At 38.0% G+C, this 18,857-nt stretch overlaps 1 protein-coding gene across 10 annotated transcripts in view; it reads left to right on the top strand.

Annotated features, from left to right (window-relative positions):
- The window catches only part of Akap13 (A-kinase anchoring protein 13), a 285,104-nt gene that overhangs the window by 207,765 nt on the left and 58,482 nt on the right, over positions 1 to 18,857 (top strand). For 8 of the 10 annotated variants that reach the window (XM_027408158.2, XM_027408162.2, XM_027408163.2 and 5 more), the window contains 5 exons: positions 2,029 to 2,094; positions 3,760 to 3,955; positions 6,004 to 6,112; positions 16,003 to 16,045; positions 17,655 to 17,787. In XM_027408158.2, coding sequence (XP_027263959.1) covers positions 2,029 to 2,094; positions 3,760 to 3,955; positions 6,004 to 6,112; positions 16,003 to 16,045; positions 17,655 to 17,787 — 547 coding nt within the window. The remainder of the gene's footprint in view (positions 1 to 2,028; positions 2,095 to 3,759; positions 3,956 to 6,003; positions 6,113 to 16,002; positions 16,046 to 17,654; positions 17,788 to 18,857) is intronic. The other 2 variants (XM_027408164.2, XM_027408166.2) reach the window with 1 other exon arrangement.

Here is an 18,857-nt window from a genome sequence, read left to right as displayed (position 1 = left end):
TTTAATTATGACAAGAGTCAGGGAAGGTTTAGACCGATTAGATCTTGCCAGATCCTGTGAGGCTTGTATAGTCTTTTCTTGTCCTGTTCTGCATCCTAAATGTGTTTCACAGCATCATCATAGTCTCAGAGTAAAGGAGATACTTAAAACTCTACAAAGAGATTATTCTTATCTTTAAGAATGATGATTTGTCAGTGTATATTGAGTTAATGGTTTTGTGATTTTTAATAAGAAATCAGAGCTGAGCATGGTGGCACACACCCAGGACTCAGGAGGCAGAGGGAGGAGGATCTCTGAATTCAAGGCCAGCCTGGTCTGCAGAGCGAGTTCTAGGACAGCAAGGGCTACACAGAGAATCCCTGTCTGGAAGAAAAAGAAGAAGGAGAAGGAGAAGGAGAAGGAAGGAGGAAGGAGGGGGGAGGAGGGAGGAGGGAAGAAGAAGAAGAAGGAAGAAGGAAGAAGGAAGAAGAAGAAGAAGAAGAAGAAGAAGAAGAAGAAGAAGAAGAAGAAGAAGAAGAAGAAGAGAAAGAAGAAAGAAAGAAAAGAAAAGAAAGGAAGGAACTGAAAGGAGAAAGGAAGGGAATGAAATCAGAAAAAGGAAGGAAGGAGAGAAGAAGGAAATAAAATCAGATGCTCATGTATCCAATTGAAAGTTTAAAAATTAAGTTAGTAACTTTAAAGAATGGACTTCTGAGTCTTATAAATGTTTGTAAATTATGTTTCACTTCTGTTTATCCAAGTAAGTTTAAGTCAGTCTAATCCTTCTTCCCAGATGGGAGATGTCTCAAACTATGTATTTCTTTTTCCTTTTCTGGGCCTTATACTGTTATTTAGTCAGATCTGAAAACATTTATACCATTTAGAACAGCTGTAGAGGAAACTGTCCTGGCATCCCACCATTTTCCTCGTATCAAATCTCATCCACCAAGCAATGTTGTTGGAGGTCTTAGAGGTTTCGACCACTGAATGAGTGGTTTTGCTGTCCACAGCAGTGCTTTAACTATTGCCCATGAACTCTTCATTGTCTTTGTTATTGTTGTTTAAGACAGAAGTATAGCACTTAGAATTTTAAGGACCCCAAAGCAGTATTTTTTTAGATGACAGTACTTGTTAATCAAAAATTCTGACCTAGGACCATACCTTGGGGATGTGGCTCAAGTAACTAAACAAATAAGCAAACAAACAAATATCCTGACCTTTTGATACAGTTCTAGTCACAAAGTCCCTGTTTTGTAACTTGTTTTAACCTTTCCACCATAGATTTTCCTCCCCTGCTATATTGCATAAGATAAACAAGGAAGCTACTGCTCAAATGGATATTTATTTAATCTTGGGGGAAAATGAATATAAAATTAAAATTTTAAAGGCATTTCCATCTTAATACCATAAAACTCTAAGAAAAATAAATCTGCTTATCAGTTCAAAACTATTAAGAAAGGTATGGCCTTTATTGTAGTTGCCTCATTTTAAGCAGAAAGGCCTAATGGATAGCTTTTGAAGAAGAAATATGAATTGACTGTTAATATAAGATGTTGCCTTGCTTATCTGGTTCCTTAATAGGAACACATGGAGAAAATACTGATTTCTCAGTGAGGCCTCTGAGCTGTCTGTAGTGTTTCCTTTCAATTTAGGCCCAGAGTCAGGGATGTGGGAGCAGTGTTGAATACAGAGAGGTACTTGGCCACAACAGTGGAACACCTCTCTGGGAATATCTGCAGAAAAAGCCATGAGTGGGGTGCACTTTTTGCCAAGGGATTAGTAGAAGGAATTCTTGAGTTTCAATTGGAGTAGTTATCCCATAAAGAGCACACATGACCTTTCCCAGAACAGTGTCTGAATGGATATTAAATTCCTGTGGTCCTTTTTCTAGTCTTTTCCTAAATTCTCAGTGTTATATTCCTGTTTTTTTTTCTTTAATAAATGATTACATGTCTATCTCTATGCCCTTTCTTTTTAAACTGAATAACCCAAAACTGTTTCCTCTTTTCTCCCTCCATTTCTTGTTTCTGCCTTTGATGTCATCTCCAGTATGAGCTGGTGTCCCTCTGGTGTGCAATACTCGGCTGCTCTGAATCCTGACTTTAATTTCAGAAGGTATAGTATTACATGTCCAGCCACCGAACTGAGAACTGTAAAGAAAGATGTCTGGCCTTCGGCTGTAGCTGGCTTCTCTGTGGCTGGGATGCATATGGGCAGCCTGTGATATCTGTGAGCATAACATTCTGCTGCCTTGGCTATGGATGCCACTAACCCAATTGCAGGAGTATGGCCGAGGAACAGTACCCACTGCTGCATCGTTTGTCTCAAGTAGCAATAAATGGCCGTGTTTTCTGCATGAACCTTGTTTCTACTCTGTAAGCACTTGCCTTTGTTTTGGTCTTTCCAAGTTCCCAGATTCTCAAGAAAACAATGAATCAAAACCACTAGGCCCTGGTTTCTATTATACTTTCAAGTCTTACATTTAAGTTCTGAATTTAGATGACTCATTATTTCATATTTGTTTTTGAGTTAAGCAGCCCGATTTAATTATTAAAACATTTTCAGGATAAGTTTTATAGTAAGCATAGATCAGGTTTTCTCAGGCTTTTCAGATAATTCACAGTGGAAAACTAAATTTCTTCACTTGGCTAAACTTCTTATGCCTGGTGTTAAAAATGGGTTCTACAAAGACATTTAATTGCAGTTTTTTATGGCTTCTATTGTCATATTGAAATAAGAACAACAAACTTTTTAGTAGTGTGCCCACTAGAGAAAATAGAGACATGTGGCTTCAGTTCATAAGTGATTTATGAAGAAAAGCCCTTCTGGGCTGGAATATGTGAACTTAGTTGTAGCAATTAACTGTACAGTTTCCCAGAACAGAAATAACTGTATAGCTTCAGTATACATCCAAATACAATTCCAGCTGATTAACTGAGAACACAACTACAGCTGTATTCTTCTAACAGAGAAGTTCTCTGTTAGAGAACCCTGTCCCACTGTAGGTACAGCAGATGTGTGTATTATTCTAGTTAGCAACTCCAAAGAGGGTAGACAGCTAGCCTTCCTCTTTAGCCTCTTACTCCTAGAAAGTAACCACAGAATCTGTGCCTGAGAACTCCCTCTTAAAACTCCACACCACTTGCTTTCTCAGTACTTACGCTCCTGTGTTTTGTGTGTCTGTCTGCAGCTGATGATTCTCACTAAGCCCTCATCAGGAACCGTCTGGCCAGCTGTGTATAGATGAGGCTGCTCATTAGTGAAACCAAGGTTTTCTGGGTAGACAAGTACCCAGAAAGCTGTCAACAAAAATTTAATTGAGTGTAAAGTTTTGTAATGGCCCACGTGATAAGCAGACAGCCATGTCACTCAATTTCCATTCTCAAAGCTCCTAATGCTTGTGCCTTGTGACATTTGACATCAGATGAGTTAGAGTCTGGAAAGATTACTTTGATTATATCGATGAAAACCCATACATGTATACAATGTGGGGTAAATTTGTCTGTGCATACAGTGTGCTGAAAAACAGCCAGAAAAAAAAAAATGGTATCTGGTTCAACATGCAGATATGTTGAACGAGGTAGGGAAGTAAATGTGTCTGGTGTCCTTTCTCAGCATCCAAGGCCACTAGGGGGGAACGTGAGTGGTGCTCATCTGCTCTGTGGCCTGCAGACATTTGAGTATGAGACAAAGGAATAATAATACAAGTTAGAGGAATTTTTGTTTCCTCCCATTCTGAGACCTGTGAGCAGTGAATGAACTCTTGTGCTCTGTGTTCAGTTTCAGCCTGGAAGGCTTGACAGGAGGAGCTGGTGTTGGAAATAAGCCATCCTCGTCTCTAGAAATGAGCTCTGCAAACTCCAGTGAGCTCAGAAACCCTTTCAGTGGTGAGGAACAGAGAGACTCTCTGATGTCACTTTCAGAAGAACATCTGGAGCCAGACCAGAGACAGCATCATAGGATGTTTGATCAACAGGTAAGGCTAAAATCGGTATATATTGCTAATGGGGGTGGTAGTGGAACATTACCCCCAAAATATGACCTCATTGTTTTATGCTTTTTATTAGCATAAATCTAGAGTTGTGATTACTTGCCTATTAGATGAGATCTTTTAGTCCAGCAATAACATGTTTTTAACACTAAATATGGATATTTAAGAATATGTTATTCAGGGCCGGAGAGACAGCTCAGTGGTTAAGAACACTTAACTGCTCTTGCAAAGGACTGGCATTTGGTTCCCAGAACTTACATATAATGGCTCACAGCCATCTATATGTAACCCCAGTTCCAAGGATCTAATGTCTTCTGACCTCCAGGGTCACCGGACACAAGTGTAGTACACATACATACATTCAGAAAAAAAAGAAAAAAAAAAAACTTATACAAAAGAAAAAATAGTCAATATAAAAAATATTATTTTCAGAAAAGAATACATTAATCTACACAGATTTAAATATTCCCTCACCACCAATGTTTTAGGATTGGAAAAGTATTTAGGACGTGCAGCTCCCTTTATCTATGTTTTTCTTTTACCAGCTCATTATAAATTAAGTTTTAAAGTATATTGCATGTCATTATTACATTTACCAATTTGAAAGTCCATGCCCCATGTTTATTTCCTGGAGAACACATGTTCTTTGTCTCAACCATACTGTTTAAGAAATGCCTATTGATTCCCCACCTTAGCTATAAGAGCTTCAAGCCCCTATAAGAGAGTTGCGTAATGCCACATAACTCAGTACATACTCATAATGCAGTACAAACTCAGACTTGGTGACTGTTAATCTTATTACATCTTTCCATGACTTAGAAGTAGACAGGTTTTAATAAGACTATTTTAATTTTCTTAATACTGTTTGTGCGCCCTTTTCTGAGACGAATTATTTCCAGAAACTTGACAGATGATCCTTGTCTTTTAGTAAGTGATACTAATTACCATTGCTGTCTTTCTGATTTAATCATTATAGATAAAGTCAACATTTCTAGATAAACATCAGCATTTTTGTGCTGTGCTGTGCTGTACTGTGCTGTGCTGTTCATAGTCTTCCTAGAACTTTCATCTTACCTTTAGTTCCTCTTGTGCACAACCTCAGTGTGGGTGTCATGCTACATGTATCTCTCTGATCTAGACAAGTTGCCTGCAGCCAACTTCCTCTTGAAAGTCTCTGCTGTTCGCTGAGGTCATTTTTCAGTCCTCACAGTTGTATCTGAAACATAGCAACTGTTTGTCTCAGATTCCATGGTTACACATGGAACAAGCTCTAAATAATCAGAAGTCTTCTTTGGCCCAAATGAGGGAATGCATACTAGCAGTAGATGTTTGGTGTCCCTCTTTCAACTCTTGTGAGTCATGAACAGGCAGATTTCATCTTGTGAGCTGTCTCAAAAGAGGCGTGAGACCCTTATCACCAGGCGCAATGATTCCTTCAGGGATGTTAAAAGGAGCTTCTGCTTTTGCTTGGACTACACAGCTTTTAAAATACTATGGATTTAAATTGCCAGTAACACTGCCCAGGAAGTTAAGTTACTAAATTGCAGTCACCCTGTGTTGGTGTGGAATCAAAAGAGGAAGTGAAAAACATTTGGCTCCTTCCCAAATGCATTGCTGCTTTGCTAATAATGCATTGAAATTCCTCCTACTCACATCACAGTTTCCAACTCCTTAGAATCAGAGTAACAACATAATCTACTGTATGTCTGTGAAGATGTTTTGATTTCTTTTCAAAACAGCAGTACGCTATTATAGTCTGTGACTGTGTGCCCAGCAGATACCTACTGATCACTTACTCAATTTGAAACACTGTTAAGATACTCTGAGGGGTGTAAAACCACTGCGAATGATGAATACTCACAAGTTTTGGGTGGAAAAAAGGAAGGCTTAGGAAAGCTGAGTAACTGTTAAGTGGTAGAAGCAGACTGGAACCCAAGTCTCCCTTCACCAGGTTGGGTCAGTGTAAATTCTACACATGTCTAAATAAATAAACATGTACTTATAACCCATTCTTCATTTTTTTTATTCCGTAGACATGTCACAGGTCTAAACAACAGGGATTTAATTACTGTACATCAGCCATTTCTTCTCCATTGACAAAATCCATCTCATTAATGACAATTAGTCATCCTGGATTGGACAGTGAGTATACCACTTTTTTAAAAATAAATGTATCTTAACCACTTTTCCTAACATTTTTCTTACTTCAGGTTCTTTTTAACTTCCAAATTTTGTCTGCTTCTTCTTTTGACTAACAGCTTCATACTCAAACAGAAATGCTAATGTAGAGATCAGCTTTCAGCTCTTCCTCTTGCTAAGACAAAAATCTCTTTGATACATATATTGCATTTGTTATATTGTGGGATATAAATATAGTACTTTTGTTTGTTCGTTTGTTTCGAGACAGGGTTTCTCTGTGTAGCTTTGGAGTCTATTCTGGCACTCACTCTGGAGACCAGGCTGGCCTCGAACTCACAGAGATCCGCCTGCCTCTTCTGGGATTAAAAGCGTGCGCCACCAATGCCCGGCATATAGTACTACTTTTAAAAAAGGGCTTTGAAATGGGTTAAAATGGGTACAAAATGACTCTTGCTAGAAAAATACATGGCAAGAAACATTCCTGGCAAAAACAGTGTAAAGAAGCCAGGTGGTGGTGGCCTTCACCTTTGATCCCAGCACTTTAGAAGGCACAGGCAAGCAGATCTCTGAGTTCAAGGGCAGCCTGGTCTACAGAGTGAGATCCAGGACAACCAGGGCTACACAGAGAAATCCTTCTTCTAAAAACAAAACAAATGAACAAAAAACAATGTAAAGTCATTGTATATGTCTTCCTTCCAATCCCCAAATGTTACGATAATTCATATTTTTCCAGAATACTCCCTTTCTTTATCACTCCCCTTCAGAGAGTAGGTGTTTTGTTTTGTTTTGTTTCAGGACAGGGGTTCTCTGTGCAGCTTTGTAGCCTGTTCTAGAACTCGCTTTGTAGACCAGGCTGGCCTTGAACTCACAGAGATCTGTCTGCCTCTGCCTCCCGAGTGCTGAGATTAAAGACATGTACCACCTGGAGAGACCAGGTTTCTTTACCTCTAGATAATTTAATATGTTTCTTTAAAACAAATATACTCTTTATTGTAGGATGTTAACCTTGATCAAATTGACCCAGTATAGACACAGTTTCATTTTTCTCACCTTTTCCTGGGTCCAGGATCCTATCCAAGAACAGAGGTTGAAATGAGTATTAATATCAACAGTAGGCTCCTTAAATCTAGAAATATTTCTCAAGTGATCTCATCCCTGATAAACTTGACAATCCAGTCTGTGCACTCAGAAATGTCAAGCTCAGCAGACAGAACTGATGGACATTTTACTTAAGCAAGTACAAGAGGATTAAGTCTGAAAGTGACTACTGATTGGCTGTCAAGGGTGTACTGACAGTTGGACTCTATAAACACAGGGCATTTGTGAATAAAAATGCTTATAAACATTTTAATTGTGTAAATGTTTGTCACCAACTTGTTCCTTAAGAAACCTTTTTATCATTATTATTATTAAGATTTGTTTATTTTATGTGTGGGTGTTTTGCTTGTATCTGTGTCTGTGCATCACATCTGTGCTGCACCCACAGAGTCCAGCAGGAGGGCACTGACTGAATTTACAGATAGTTGTGTAAGATAGTTGCCATGTGGGTGCTGGAAATCAAACTCAGGTCCTCTGGAAGAACAGCCATTGCTCTTAACCACTGAGCCAACTGTCTAGCTCAAGGAACCTGTTTTAAAATTTATTTTCTAAGAGTAATTACAGTATAAGATCATGATGCAGAGATTAGATCTAAAAGGGAGTAATATACATGTTCTTCACTACACAGCCAGGTATTCTAGAAACTATACACAAGCTCCTGTATGGTATTTTTTCAGTGTCCTCTTAAAATTTCATTCAAAAGAACTGGAGACTAACATAGCTGTTCTTCATTAATGAAAGGTTTTGTTTTACGTCTTGGCTAACTGGAGGTTTAAGCTTGGAATATTTCACAGTAGAGTGATGGCATAAAGGATAATTCTTTTGTCTGTAATCATGAGTACCTTTTTCTGGATCCCAGTGCCTACAGAGCAAGCTAGGCATGCTCTCATGCTTTTCTGTGACCCCAGCATGCTATAGGTAGTGAAGGCAAGACAATTCCTGGAGCTTGCTGCCTTCCAGCCTAGCTAAGTAACATGAGCTCCAGGTTCAAGGAGACATTGACTCTCTCTTCTGGTTTCCTGTGTGTACACACTTGAACATAAATATATACACACATTTTTTTTAAGGATAGTTGGGCCTGCTATTCATCAGTAGAGTTCAGTTCTTGTTGAGCATGCATGAGACCCTTCACCTCCTAAATTCTGGGATTACAAGCAAGCATCATCACACTCAGTTTACAGTCAAATTTTCTTAAAACAGTTTAACTTATGTTTTATGTAAGCACATATAATGGCTGAATGACTCCTTGTTACAGAAACCCTTTACCCTCAGTTCAACTTCAGCAGTTAAGTAGGGATAATGTACTCTAGTTTTAATGTGAATTAAAGCCATTAGTGTACTTCCTGTTGTACAATAAGCATGGAGTTACGTAGTTCACAATGACCCAAAATAGTGCCAAGGTCTCTTTTTCCCTGACTTTTACTTACAGTTTTAGAAACAAGAACATCGCCCATCATGTTGGAAAAGAACCCCAAATTAATGAAAATAATTTGGTCACACAGACAAACAGAGCAAAAGTAACTCAGCAAGGCAGTTTACTTTTATGAAAAGAGAATAGTGACCTTGCCTGGGCAGGCAAGCATATGGGCGCAAAAAGTTCATTTCACCCCCATTGGTGGAAGCTTAACCTTACAATCTGATGTGGCCGGTGTAGCTTTCATATAAGAACAGGCATTTTCTCTCATTCAACTTAGGGTCTTAAGATTCCCAAAAGCCTGATAAAAGGAAAATTCATGTATCCAATTTTTCAGTCCATATTTAGATATCAACCCTTTGCCGTGTATCAAACTAGACAATGGTGAAAAAAAAGACGAACTTACTGATAGTTTCTTTTTTGGCTGTATTTATATTTACAGACACAAGAACAAGTTGAATCTAATGGAAAATAGTAAATGAAGCAACCAAAATAAACACTCATTATTCTGGAAGTATCAGACCTCAGGAATTGGAGAAAGTTTAGACCCAAAGAAACTAGAAAGACAATAGAATCATGTTGACTAGAGAGCTTCAGACCAACCACAAGGGAAATAATGTTGGGAAGAAAAACCTTGCAGGTCAGTAGAAGGTTTCTGCAGGTTTGCAATGCAGCTGTTTCAGAATAGTGATCTCAGGAGAAAAGTTGAAGTTCAAAGAAGCCCAAATGAGGCATGTTGTAAGGATCCAGTGATGGCACCCAGCTTTGTACCTCGAGTAGTTAAGAAGACTTGGCTGGTGAAGGACTAGGAAGAGCAATGCAGCAGGAAAAGACATACTCCCTTTTGTATTTGTTAGGTTTCAGCTGCTTGTAGTGTGTCCACCCATACAGGTGAGCAAGGAGACGAATGAGTCTGATCCTGAAAGGAGAGCTCTACCTTGAAAATTAGAGAGAAAGGAAACCCTAGTATGTTGTGTACATACAGTATGAAGAGTTAGGAGTGAAGTAGGAAATTTGGCATGAGTGAGAAGAGCAGTAAATACTGAACCCTGAGCAACTTCACTGTTAGATGTCTATACACTGCAAAGAAGAAAAACACAAGCTATGAATTACGACTATTAAAAATAGTTTGCTTCTTGTTTTCCAGTCTAACAGGTACATATATTTAGGTGACTTATTAATCTGCATTATAATTTTCCATGTTCATAAATGAATATATAAATAAAATGCATTGTTAGCCAGGCAGTGGTGACACACATCTTTAATCTCAGCGCTTGGGAGGCAGAGTCAGGTAGATTTGAGTTGGAGCCCAGCCTGAAGAAGGAAGGGAGGGAGGGAGAGAGAGAGAGGGAGGGAGGGAGGGAGGGAGAAAGAAAGGAAGGATGGATGGATGGATGGATGGATGGATGGATGGATGGAGGTAGATGGATAGATACATAGATAGACTGACAGATAGACATTGATAATTTTGATGGCTTTTCCTGGGATCCTAAAGGCTACCATCATTATCCTGTTTCCACATAGGTTGGAAGTACTTTTTTCTTTGTCTTGGCATAACTTTTGCATGCTCTAATGTCTTTCTGTTAACCTACTTCTCAGCTCAGCAGCAGTTGAAGCCAACAAAGTGGATCTCCTTTTCCGTCAGTGTTTCTCCACTCCTCCTTAAATCTAAAACTCTCTTTTCTTTTGGCTCTTCTTATTCCAGTGATGAGGAGGAGGAGTTGCATAGTAAGTAAGCTAATTTGATGTCTAGTGGTTGTTCTCCAAAGTCTGGCTAGCTTTTAAATATTATAGACTTGCTACTAAAAGAATTATATCATTTGAGGGCTTTTATCTCCTTGTATACTATCACTTGACTTGCATGCCTTTACGAATTGATTTTGATGAAGCCAGATTTTTGTTGTTGTTATTTGTAACTACTAACACTGATTGTTTTGGTGGCCTCCTGGTTCCAGTACAGGTGTCTTTCCAGAATACACTCTCAGGTGTAAGGGGTATATTTTCTTCCACTTCTACCCTTTGTAATACTGAGTGCTTATTTTACAAAAACTTCCTGCTTTATACTTCAGTTTTAATTTCAATAATCCACTTTTCTCTGTCTCCTGGGACAGATAGCTAGGCAATCTATCAATGATACCTAAAAGTTTCTCTTCCAATCTTTTCATATAATTGAAAAACAAAACTATGAGATTAAAATCCATGGATTAAGAAATGGAAGTTAAACATATTTTTTTCTCAATTTTTGTTCTTGTAAAATTCTATTTTATGCTGCACTCCTCAGGGAGTTACGGGCTTCAAATTAATAAGTTCTTAGTAACTCTGGTATGAAAATTTTTGAGAAATCAGTTTTAGTAAACTTGAAATGCAACTGGGTCTTCTTCTATTAGAAGACCTTGACTGCAATTTTGGAGGGCTTCTAGGATACTCTGAAACTTACATTTTTTACTTTTTATGGGAAGACTATTTCTATCATAGCGTAATGAATGATTGTGTTAGAACTAATATTATGAGTGCCTAACATTTATGTCCATATAATTGTCCTTCCATTTGCTGATCTGAAGTAGCAGTGATGTATAAAAATTATTGTGGCCACCACTTTGCATTGTCTCTTAAAGGAAAGTGTCTTTGGCAGAGAGATATGGTTTAGTTTTAAATGGTAGCCTCATTGATGTTCAGTGTATTTTTTGCCATTAAAAGATACTTGACAAAAAAACAATGAGATATTTACATTTTATCCCTTGTACTGGGCAGAAAGGTGCAAAAACCCACCTCAACTTTGATTGTTCAGAAGTTCTCAAATCTCTTTGGTCCAAAAGTTTGGTAGTACTATAGCAAATAGCCAGGTTATGATAACAAACGAGAACCTCAGTAGAACTTCATTATCGCTGGAAACAAACTGTTATGGTCTCACTAGAATCTTAAAAATATAGAAGCAGAGGAGTGTTCTGAATGCAGTGTCTAGCATTTCTTAAACTGTTCATTCAGTCCAAAAATACCAGTGAGACTAATGGGGAGAGAGTAGTCTTAACACATTGAGAAGCTCAGTTAAGCAGCTTTAAAGTGCTAATTCACACATTGGGGTGTCCCAAAGCAGTACTTGATATGCTAAACTTCCCAAATGTTTTAATTAGGAAACCATAATAATGAATAAGACCATCTATGCTCCATGAGACTCTTGTTCAATATAACACATTTTGTTGTTTGTCTGTTCAATGATTGCAGCTTCAAATCCCTGGACTTATAGTTGGTCTGCATGTTATTTTGTGTCTTAAAATAAAAATCTGGTTGAAATGTTATTTATCTGCAGTAATATTTAATGGGTTAATGACAGGTTTATTTTCTTCTGTTTATAGTTTTGTCATGGAAATCACCCATGTTATTGCATACTTTGAAAGTCTCCTCACTTCAGGAATTTCAGAGCCACTAATTTTGGTGGCAGTGGTAAATTAATCCTTTTTTTTTTTTTTCAGAACCACATGTAAGAAGTCATAGTAACTGAAATAAATTATTTTCCAGTAATAAAACCATTAGGAACTCTTAGAGGTGGGGCCATAGATTCTCTTGCTACCTAATCACATAGGTATTTAGTTTTTAATCTATTCCACAGAAATCAACTAGTAGTTTTGGGGTTTTGTTTTTTTGTTTTTTGTTTCTTTTCTCTTGGCCAAGTTTTTTGTTGGGTATTTTTCTGCAATAGGAATTTGACTTTTACTTTGTATAGTTTACTAGAATGGTAATTTAGTGGGTTGCTCAAGTGTACTGTGAAGTCCTGGCAGTCTAGGAGAACTCAATGAGAACTCAATGCTTATTTCATTGAGGTTCCTGGGTGGTAAAAGTTAAAAGCCACTGTTTAACACAGGCTCTTGTGTTAAAGTTAACTAAGGTTTCATAGGTTAAAATGTTTACAGTTACATAACTAAATTTTGCAGAATTGGGAGCCAGATGCTTCTTTCCAAGCAGTTGTTACCAAACACTGTAAATGTAATAGAAGAAACCTGTATTGGTTATGGTTTCTATTGCTGTGAAGAGACAACATGAACGTGGCAGCTCTTATAAAAGAAAATATTTAATTGGGTGACTTACAGTTTCAACAGTTTAGTTCATTATTATCATGATGGGACATGTTGGTGTATAGGCAGACATGGTGCTGGAGAAGGAGCTAAGAATCCTACATTTGATCCACAGGAAGTGAACTGAACTAGGCCTAGCTTGAGCATAGGAAACTTCAAACCCTGCCCCCACAGTGACATGTTTCCTCTAGCAAGGCCAGACCTGCTTCGACAAGGCCAAACCTCCTAATAGTGCCACTCCCTATAAGCTTATGGGGGTCAATTACATTCAAACTACCATATTCCACCCCTGGCCCCCACAAGCTTGTAACCATATCATAATGCAAAATGCATTTAGTCCAACTTCAAAAGTCACCATAGTCTATCACAGTCTCAACAATGTTTAAAAGTTCAAAGTCTCTTCTGAGAATCCTGCAGTTTCTTAACTGTAATCCCTCCTAAAATCAAAAAGCAGATCACATACTTCCAACATTTAGTGGTACAAGATATACATTACCATTCCAAAACATAGGGAATGGAACATAGTGAGGAAATACTGGACTAAAGCAAAACAAAAACTAGCTGGGCAAACTTCAAACTCTGCATCTCCATGTCTGATGTCAAAATATTCTTCAGATCCTTTCAGCTTTATTTGACTACACACACTTCTTTCTCTTGAGCTGGTTCTACTCCTTGCTAGGAGCTTTCTTCAGCAGATATCCCATGACTCTGCCATCTTTGATTATTCTTAGAGTCTTCAAGGCAATTCAGACTTTTCCTTCAAAGCTTCAGACAATGGCCTCTCTGGGCCTCCATTCAGGGACACCCCTGACACTTGCCTGACCTCAACGGTTTTCCTTAGTTGTGGAGAAATATTCCATATCCCCTTTCTTCTGTCTTTGACGATAAAGCCAGAACCACGTGGCAAAAGCTGCCAAGTTATGCTGCTTGCTGGGGCTGGAACACGGCCCCTTTGTTCAATTACATGTTTACCAGCTTTCTGTTTTCAGTTGTTTCCTTCACTGCCTAAGCCTGACTGTCCTGAAACTAGATCTGTAGACTGTGTTGGCTTTGAACTCAGAGATCTTTCAATTACATCTTCATCAACTTTCTGTTTCTGATGGTTTCCTTGACTGCCTAAGCTTAACTGTTCTCAAACTTGCTCTGTAGACCAGACTGTCCTCAAACTCAGAGATCCATCAGCCTCTGCTTTCCCAGTGGTAGAATTAAAGGTGTGTATCACCAACCTGGCTCTAAGCTTTTCTTTAATTCTTTTTCACAAGTTGAAAACTTATCTGGGTGAGATCTTGCCCTGGGGTCACACTCCTTTATTCCACTTCTTAATATATTTATCTCCTTGAACACAGGACTTACTTCTATTCCACTTCCTGGTGGTCTTTTTCTCCTCAGATTGTACATTTTGTATTTTTCTTTACTGAGCTTGTTATTTTTCATTATAAATCTTTATAAGCATGAACACTAGTAACCCCACTGTAGCCTCAGGCAAACCCTTAAGACAAGGGAAAAAAGCAGCCACATTCTTTCCCAAAATATCACAAGAACAATATCTAGGCCATATATTAATATTCTTCTCTGAAATCTCTTGAGCCAGGCCCCCACAGTTCATCAAATCACACTCATCACCACTGTCTTCCATGCTCCTAATTTGGCCCAGTAAGCAGCACTTGTGTTCAGCTGGTTTTCTAATCCATGGTCTCAGGGCCCATACTCCTTCAAACAAAAACATAGTCAGGCCTGTCAGAGCAACACCTCAGTCCCTGATACCAATTTCTGTCTTAATTAGGGTTTCTATTGCTGTGAAGAGACATCATGACCACAGCAACTTATAAAGGAAAATATTTAATTGGGTGACTTACAGTTATCATGGCAGGACATGCGGGGTGTAGGCAGACACGGTGCTGGAGAAAGAGCTGACAGTCCTACATTTTGATCTTTAGGCAACAGGAAATGAACTGAACTAGGTCTAGTTTAAGCACAGGAGACCTCATAGCCCACCCCCATAGTGACACATTTCCTCCAACAAGGCCACACCTACTTCAACAAGACCACACCTCCTAATAGTGCCACTCACTATGAGCTTTGGGGAGCCAATTACATTCAAACTACCACAAACCCTAAGTTGTCAAGTACAGAAAAACAGAAGTTTAAAGATTCCTTTAATGTTCAATTTACTTTATTCCTACCAGTTGGATATTTAAGTTACTCAATATAATAACAATTGCAGTATCAACTATAATTTTATATTTAAAATATAGGACAGATTTGAGGTTAACAGATTTTAAAATGACAGTAATGTCATTGTGGAGCATCTTCAAATCTCTCTCAGATTCAGGTTTTACTCATAATAACCTCAGAGGCTCTCAAAACTGGCCTCAAAGAAGAAAGTGGTGTGTTTTCTCCACGTAACAGTAGTTAGTTATATAGTAATTAGGTATCGGCTATTGTACTAAAAATTGAAAGTCATTCATCTTTGTGATTGAAGCTTTGCTCGCTTCTAAATTCCCAATAGCAGTTCAAATTATTCTTGTTTTAAGTTTTTTATTCATTCCTCTATTTAGCCATACTAATGTGTTTTATAGAGAATTAATTCCATTGTTCCCTTTTTAATTTACCCCCTGCTACCTCACTTAGTCCTGGAATTTTAGTAACCTGGCTCCATTTCCGCTAAAGGATGAGGAAGAATGCACCTGCCCCATTCATTTTATCACTGACAACTAAAAAAAAAAAAAAAAAAAAAAAAAAAAAACTTAACAATCTGGTTCCCCTCTTCACAGTTGAGGAGCTGATCTGGAGAAGTCTTTCCCACACCAGAGGTGGTTCCAGGGCTTTTTGAGGCAGCTCTTTGCTCCGTGTCCAGGAATTCTCAGCAAAATATCAGACAATATCAGACTATTCAGATGAATATATTTACAAATGGGATCAAGAGTAAAAGATGTGTAACATTTTTGTTCTTCTTTTATATTCTTTGATAACATCTCAGAAGGATGGCCTATGGGAACAGAGCATTCATTAAAAACAGAAACTAAATGTGTTCCACCTGTATTTAAGCATAAAAGCTACTATTTTCAGTTACTCGGATCTTGGATTATATTTGCTTTCTTGAGAAATTCACTCCCTTGCCTCCTATTTCCAGTCTAATTTGAAGGTTTCCAGTTTAATTTCTCCTCCTTCTAAACTTTTTAAGGAAGAGGTACCATGTGCTGACTTTCAAAGACTTTGTGATTTTTATATGTGAATCTGTAGGTAGTTTATCTGTCATCAGGACAAGATCCTTGTGTGCTAATGTTACCTCTACTGTTTTTGTTTTCTAGATGCACGGCCTTTCCACAGTACCAGTGCTAACCTGACTGAGAGGTAAGATGCATTTATTTTCTTATTCCTTTTCCCAAAATGAAATGAAGACAATACAAGCTATCTTACCACATTTAATTTGAATATCCTAAGTTCTTTGAGCTCACCCAGGTTCTGACTTCCTTGACTGGCAAGTTCAAAATAATCACAAAGTAGTGTTTCATAATGAAGGCTTTGTCTTATAAAATACACTGAATCACTTTATACTCTTACTCCTTAGATTTTCTTTATGGTAAAGATGGTTATTTGCTTTCATTCACATAAAATATACTTATTTGACAATATAAATTTAAGTTACTTGGCTTATGGAGATTTTCAGCTTTTGAATAAATTTAATATTTGGCTTCATAATGTATGCATGTGTGTATACATGGACGTGTGTGTGTGTGTGTGTGTGTGTGTGTGTGTGTGTGTGTGTGTGTGTGTGTGTGTGTGTGTGCTGTACATGTGAATTATGCAATGCTGATACCTTCTTTGCCATTTTAACTTAAAGCCGAGGGTTGGTGATATACTTCAGTGGTTGTGCTTAGCATGCATGAGGCTCTGGTTTCTATCCCCACTCAAAAAAAGAAAAGCTGTGTGTAGTATATACCTCTGTCCATGGAGAATTGAGGTTTTCTTTTCTCTCCTCTCCCCATCTCTTTGATTTCTAATACTGAGGAATCGCCCAGGGATTTGTGCATGCTAGGTAAACGCTTTCCCATTGCACTTCCTTCCAACTGGGATTGATTCTTTACTTGACAACATGCACAAATCCCTATCATTTCTATTTCCCTGTATATGCTTATGAAATTAAACGTTGTGATTCAGTGTCATTAGATTTCTGGTGATTTTAAGTTGCCCTCCTTTTCACAGAGACTTTAGTTATGATTGTGATCTCAAGCCCTTCCAGTGATTGTTGCTCTTTATGCTGCTTTTCTCTTCAGAATGGACGTCTTTGTTTATAACTGTCACATATATATAAATATGACTGTTAAGAGGGTCCTTTTGTGATTCTACTTACAAAATGCACTCTCAGAGGCTAACACTACTGCCCTGTGGGATGGTGCTAAAATGACTGTTGTAAAATAACCAAACAAATAGATTAGATGGATTCTTTGTTTTTGTAATATTTATTTAAGTCAGTATTCTTTAAGGAAATCGACTGTTATAAATTTCCTAAAGTCAGATTATGTCCAGACTTCTTGAACGAGTACATCAGTAAATTTGGATCTGTAGGAATCTCTGTAATGAATCTGTCTACATTCTGCCTGAAATATGCTTATTCTTCATCTCAAAGTTTTACATAGCTTCTTGGACCAGTCCATAGTTCATTAATAGGCCTAAAGACTAGAAGAGATGTGTGCCGCTGCTGTTATAGGCTTGTCCCTGACCTAAGATTGTGTTTTGCCGGCTTTCTCAGCACACACCCTGCCACTCCACTGTGTGCATGGATGTCCTTTCAAGCTAAGAAGTTGGTAGCCCAATGCTGTTTTATACTCAGTTCCAGATTTTTTTTTTTTTTTTTTTTTGTATATGAGACCATTCAGTAGCCTCCACCTGCTTTTTACTCAGCCCACTATTTAACTTTTCTAGTTACAAAAAAAAACATCATTTTTTTGTTTTCATTCAGTATAACAGAAGAAAACTATAATTTCCTGCCACCAAGCCCCTCAAAAAAGGATTTTGAAGGGAAGAGTGGGACGAAAGTTAGTCGAACCTTCAGCTACATCAGGAATAAAATGTCCAGCAGCAAGAAGAGCAAAGTAAGTATCTCCTGGGCATTCTCTGTGTGATCACCTCAGTCACTCACCACTGCATATAAACAACAGGGATAAATGAGAATAATTTCAGAGGTACTTTGAAACAGTCCCCCATGCCTGGAGAAAAATAACAATAATGCAAGCAGCAGCTAGAAATGCTGCCACTGTTTTACTACACACAAAAAGTTGCCCATGCATCAATTTACTGCACCCTTTCACAATCCCTGCTGGTGTAGGTCTTACCCCTTCCTTTAAGGGATGCCTGTTTAACGTGGGGAAGAGATTCAACCCCAATCTCTCTGACCTCTTGTCCCACACACTGAACCTCAGCAGAAATGATTAAATCAGGTTTAAAATCCAATGGAAGGACTTTATGTTGAGATTAAAGCATAAATGAAATATATATAATAGAAATAGAGGGGAAAATTATGCTTCAGAAAATTACAGGAACTTTTAAGACTTACTTAGATCTATTTCTATTTAGGAAGATTTGTGGTGTATCCTCTTTAATAATTGGAAGTTAAATTAAGATCTTAAACTTGGACTGGAGAGATAGTTCAGTGGTTAAGGGCACTAACAGCTCTTCTAGAGGACCAGAACTCAGTTCCCAACACCTATGTGATGGCTTACAGTGACATTTCAACAATTTAGTTGTAGTTGCTTATTCATTACAGAATTCTATAAAATACAAAAATTAAGAAATAAATCTATAAAAACCCCATGTATTCTCACTACTTTGACTTGTGTTTTTAGTACTTTTGTGATATGTCTTTTGTTTTCAAGACAGGGTCTCATTATATAGCACTGGCTGTCCTGGAATTCACTCTGTATACCAGGCTGGCATTGAACTCCCAGAGATCCACCTGCATTTGCTTCCTGAGTACTGGAATTAAAGGCCTGTGCTTCCATCATCCAACTGTGATATGTCTTAAAAAGAAAGAACTTTTTTATACTGACTTCTGATCCTAAACTAAAACGATTTTCATTTCAAAAAAGTGAGGGAAACACTAACCCACCATGTACCCTGCACTCTGTTTACTTACCTGTAACTGTCTATCTACATACACAAAGAA

This window comes from Cricetulus griseus, chromosome 3 (assembly GCF_003668045.3).
Source record: "Cricetulus griseus strain 17A/GY chromosome 3, alternate assembly CriGri-PICRH-1.0, whole genome shotgun sequence".
Lineage (NCBI taxonomy): Eukaryota > Metazoa > Chordata > Mammalia > Rodentia > Cricetidae > Cricetulus > Cricetulus griseus.
Note: the sequence above shows the minus strand (reverse complement) of the source record. Positions and strands in the feature narration are given on the sequence as shown.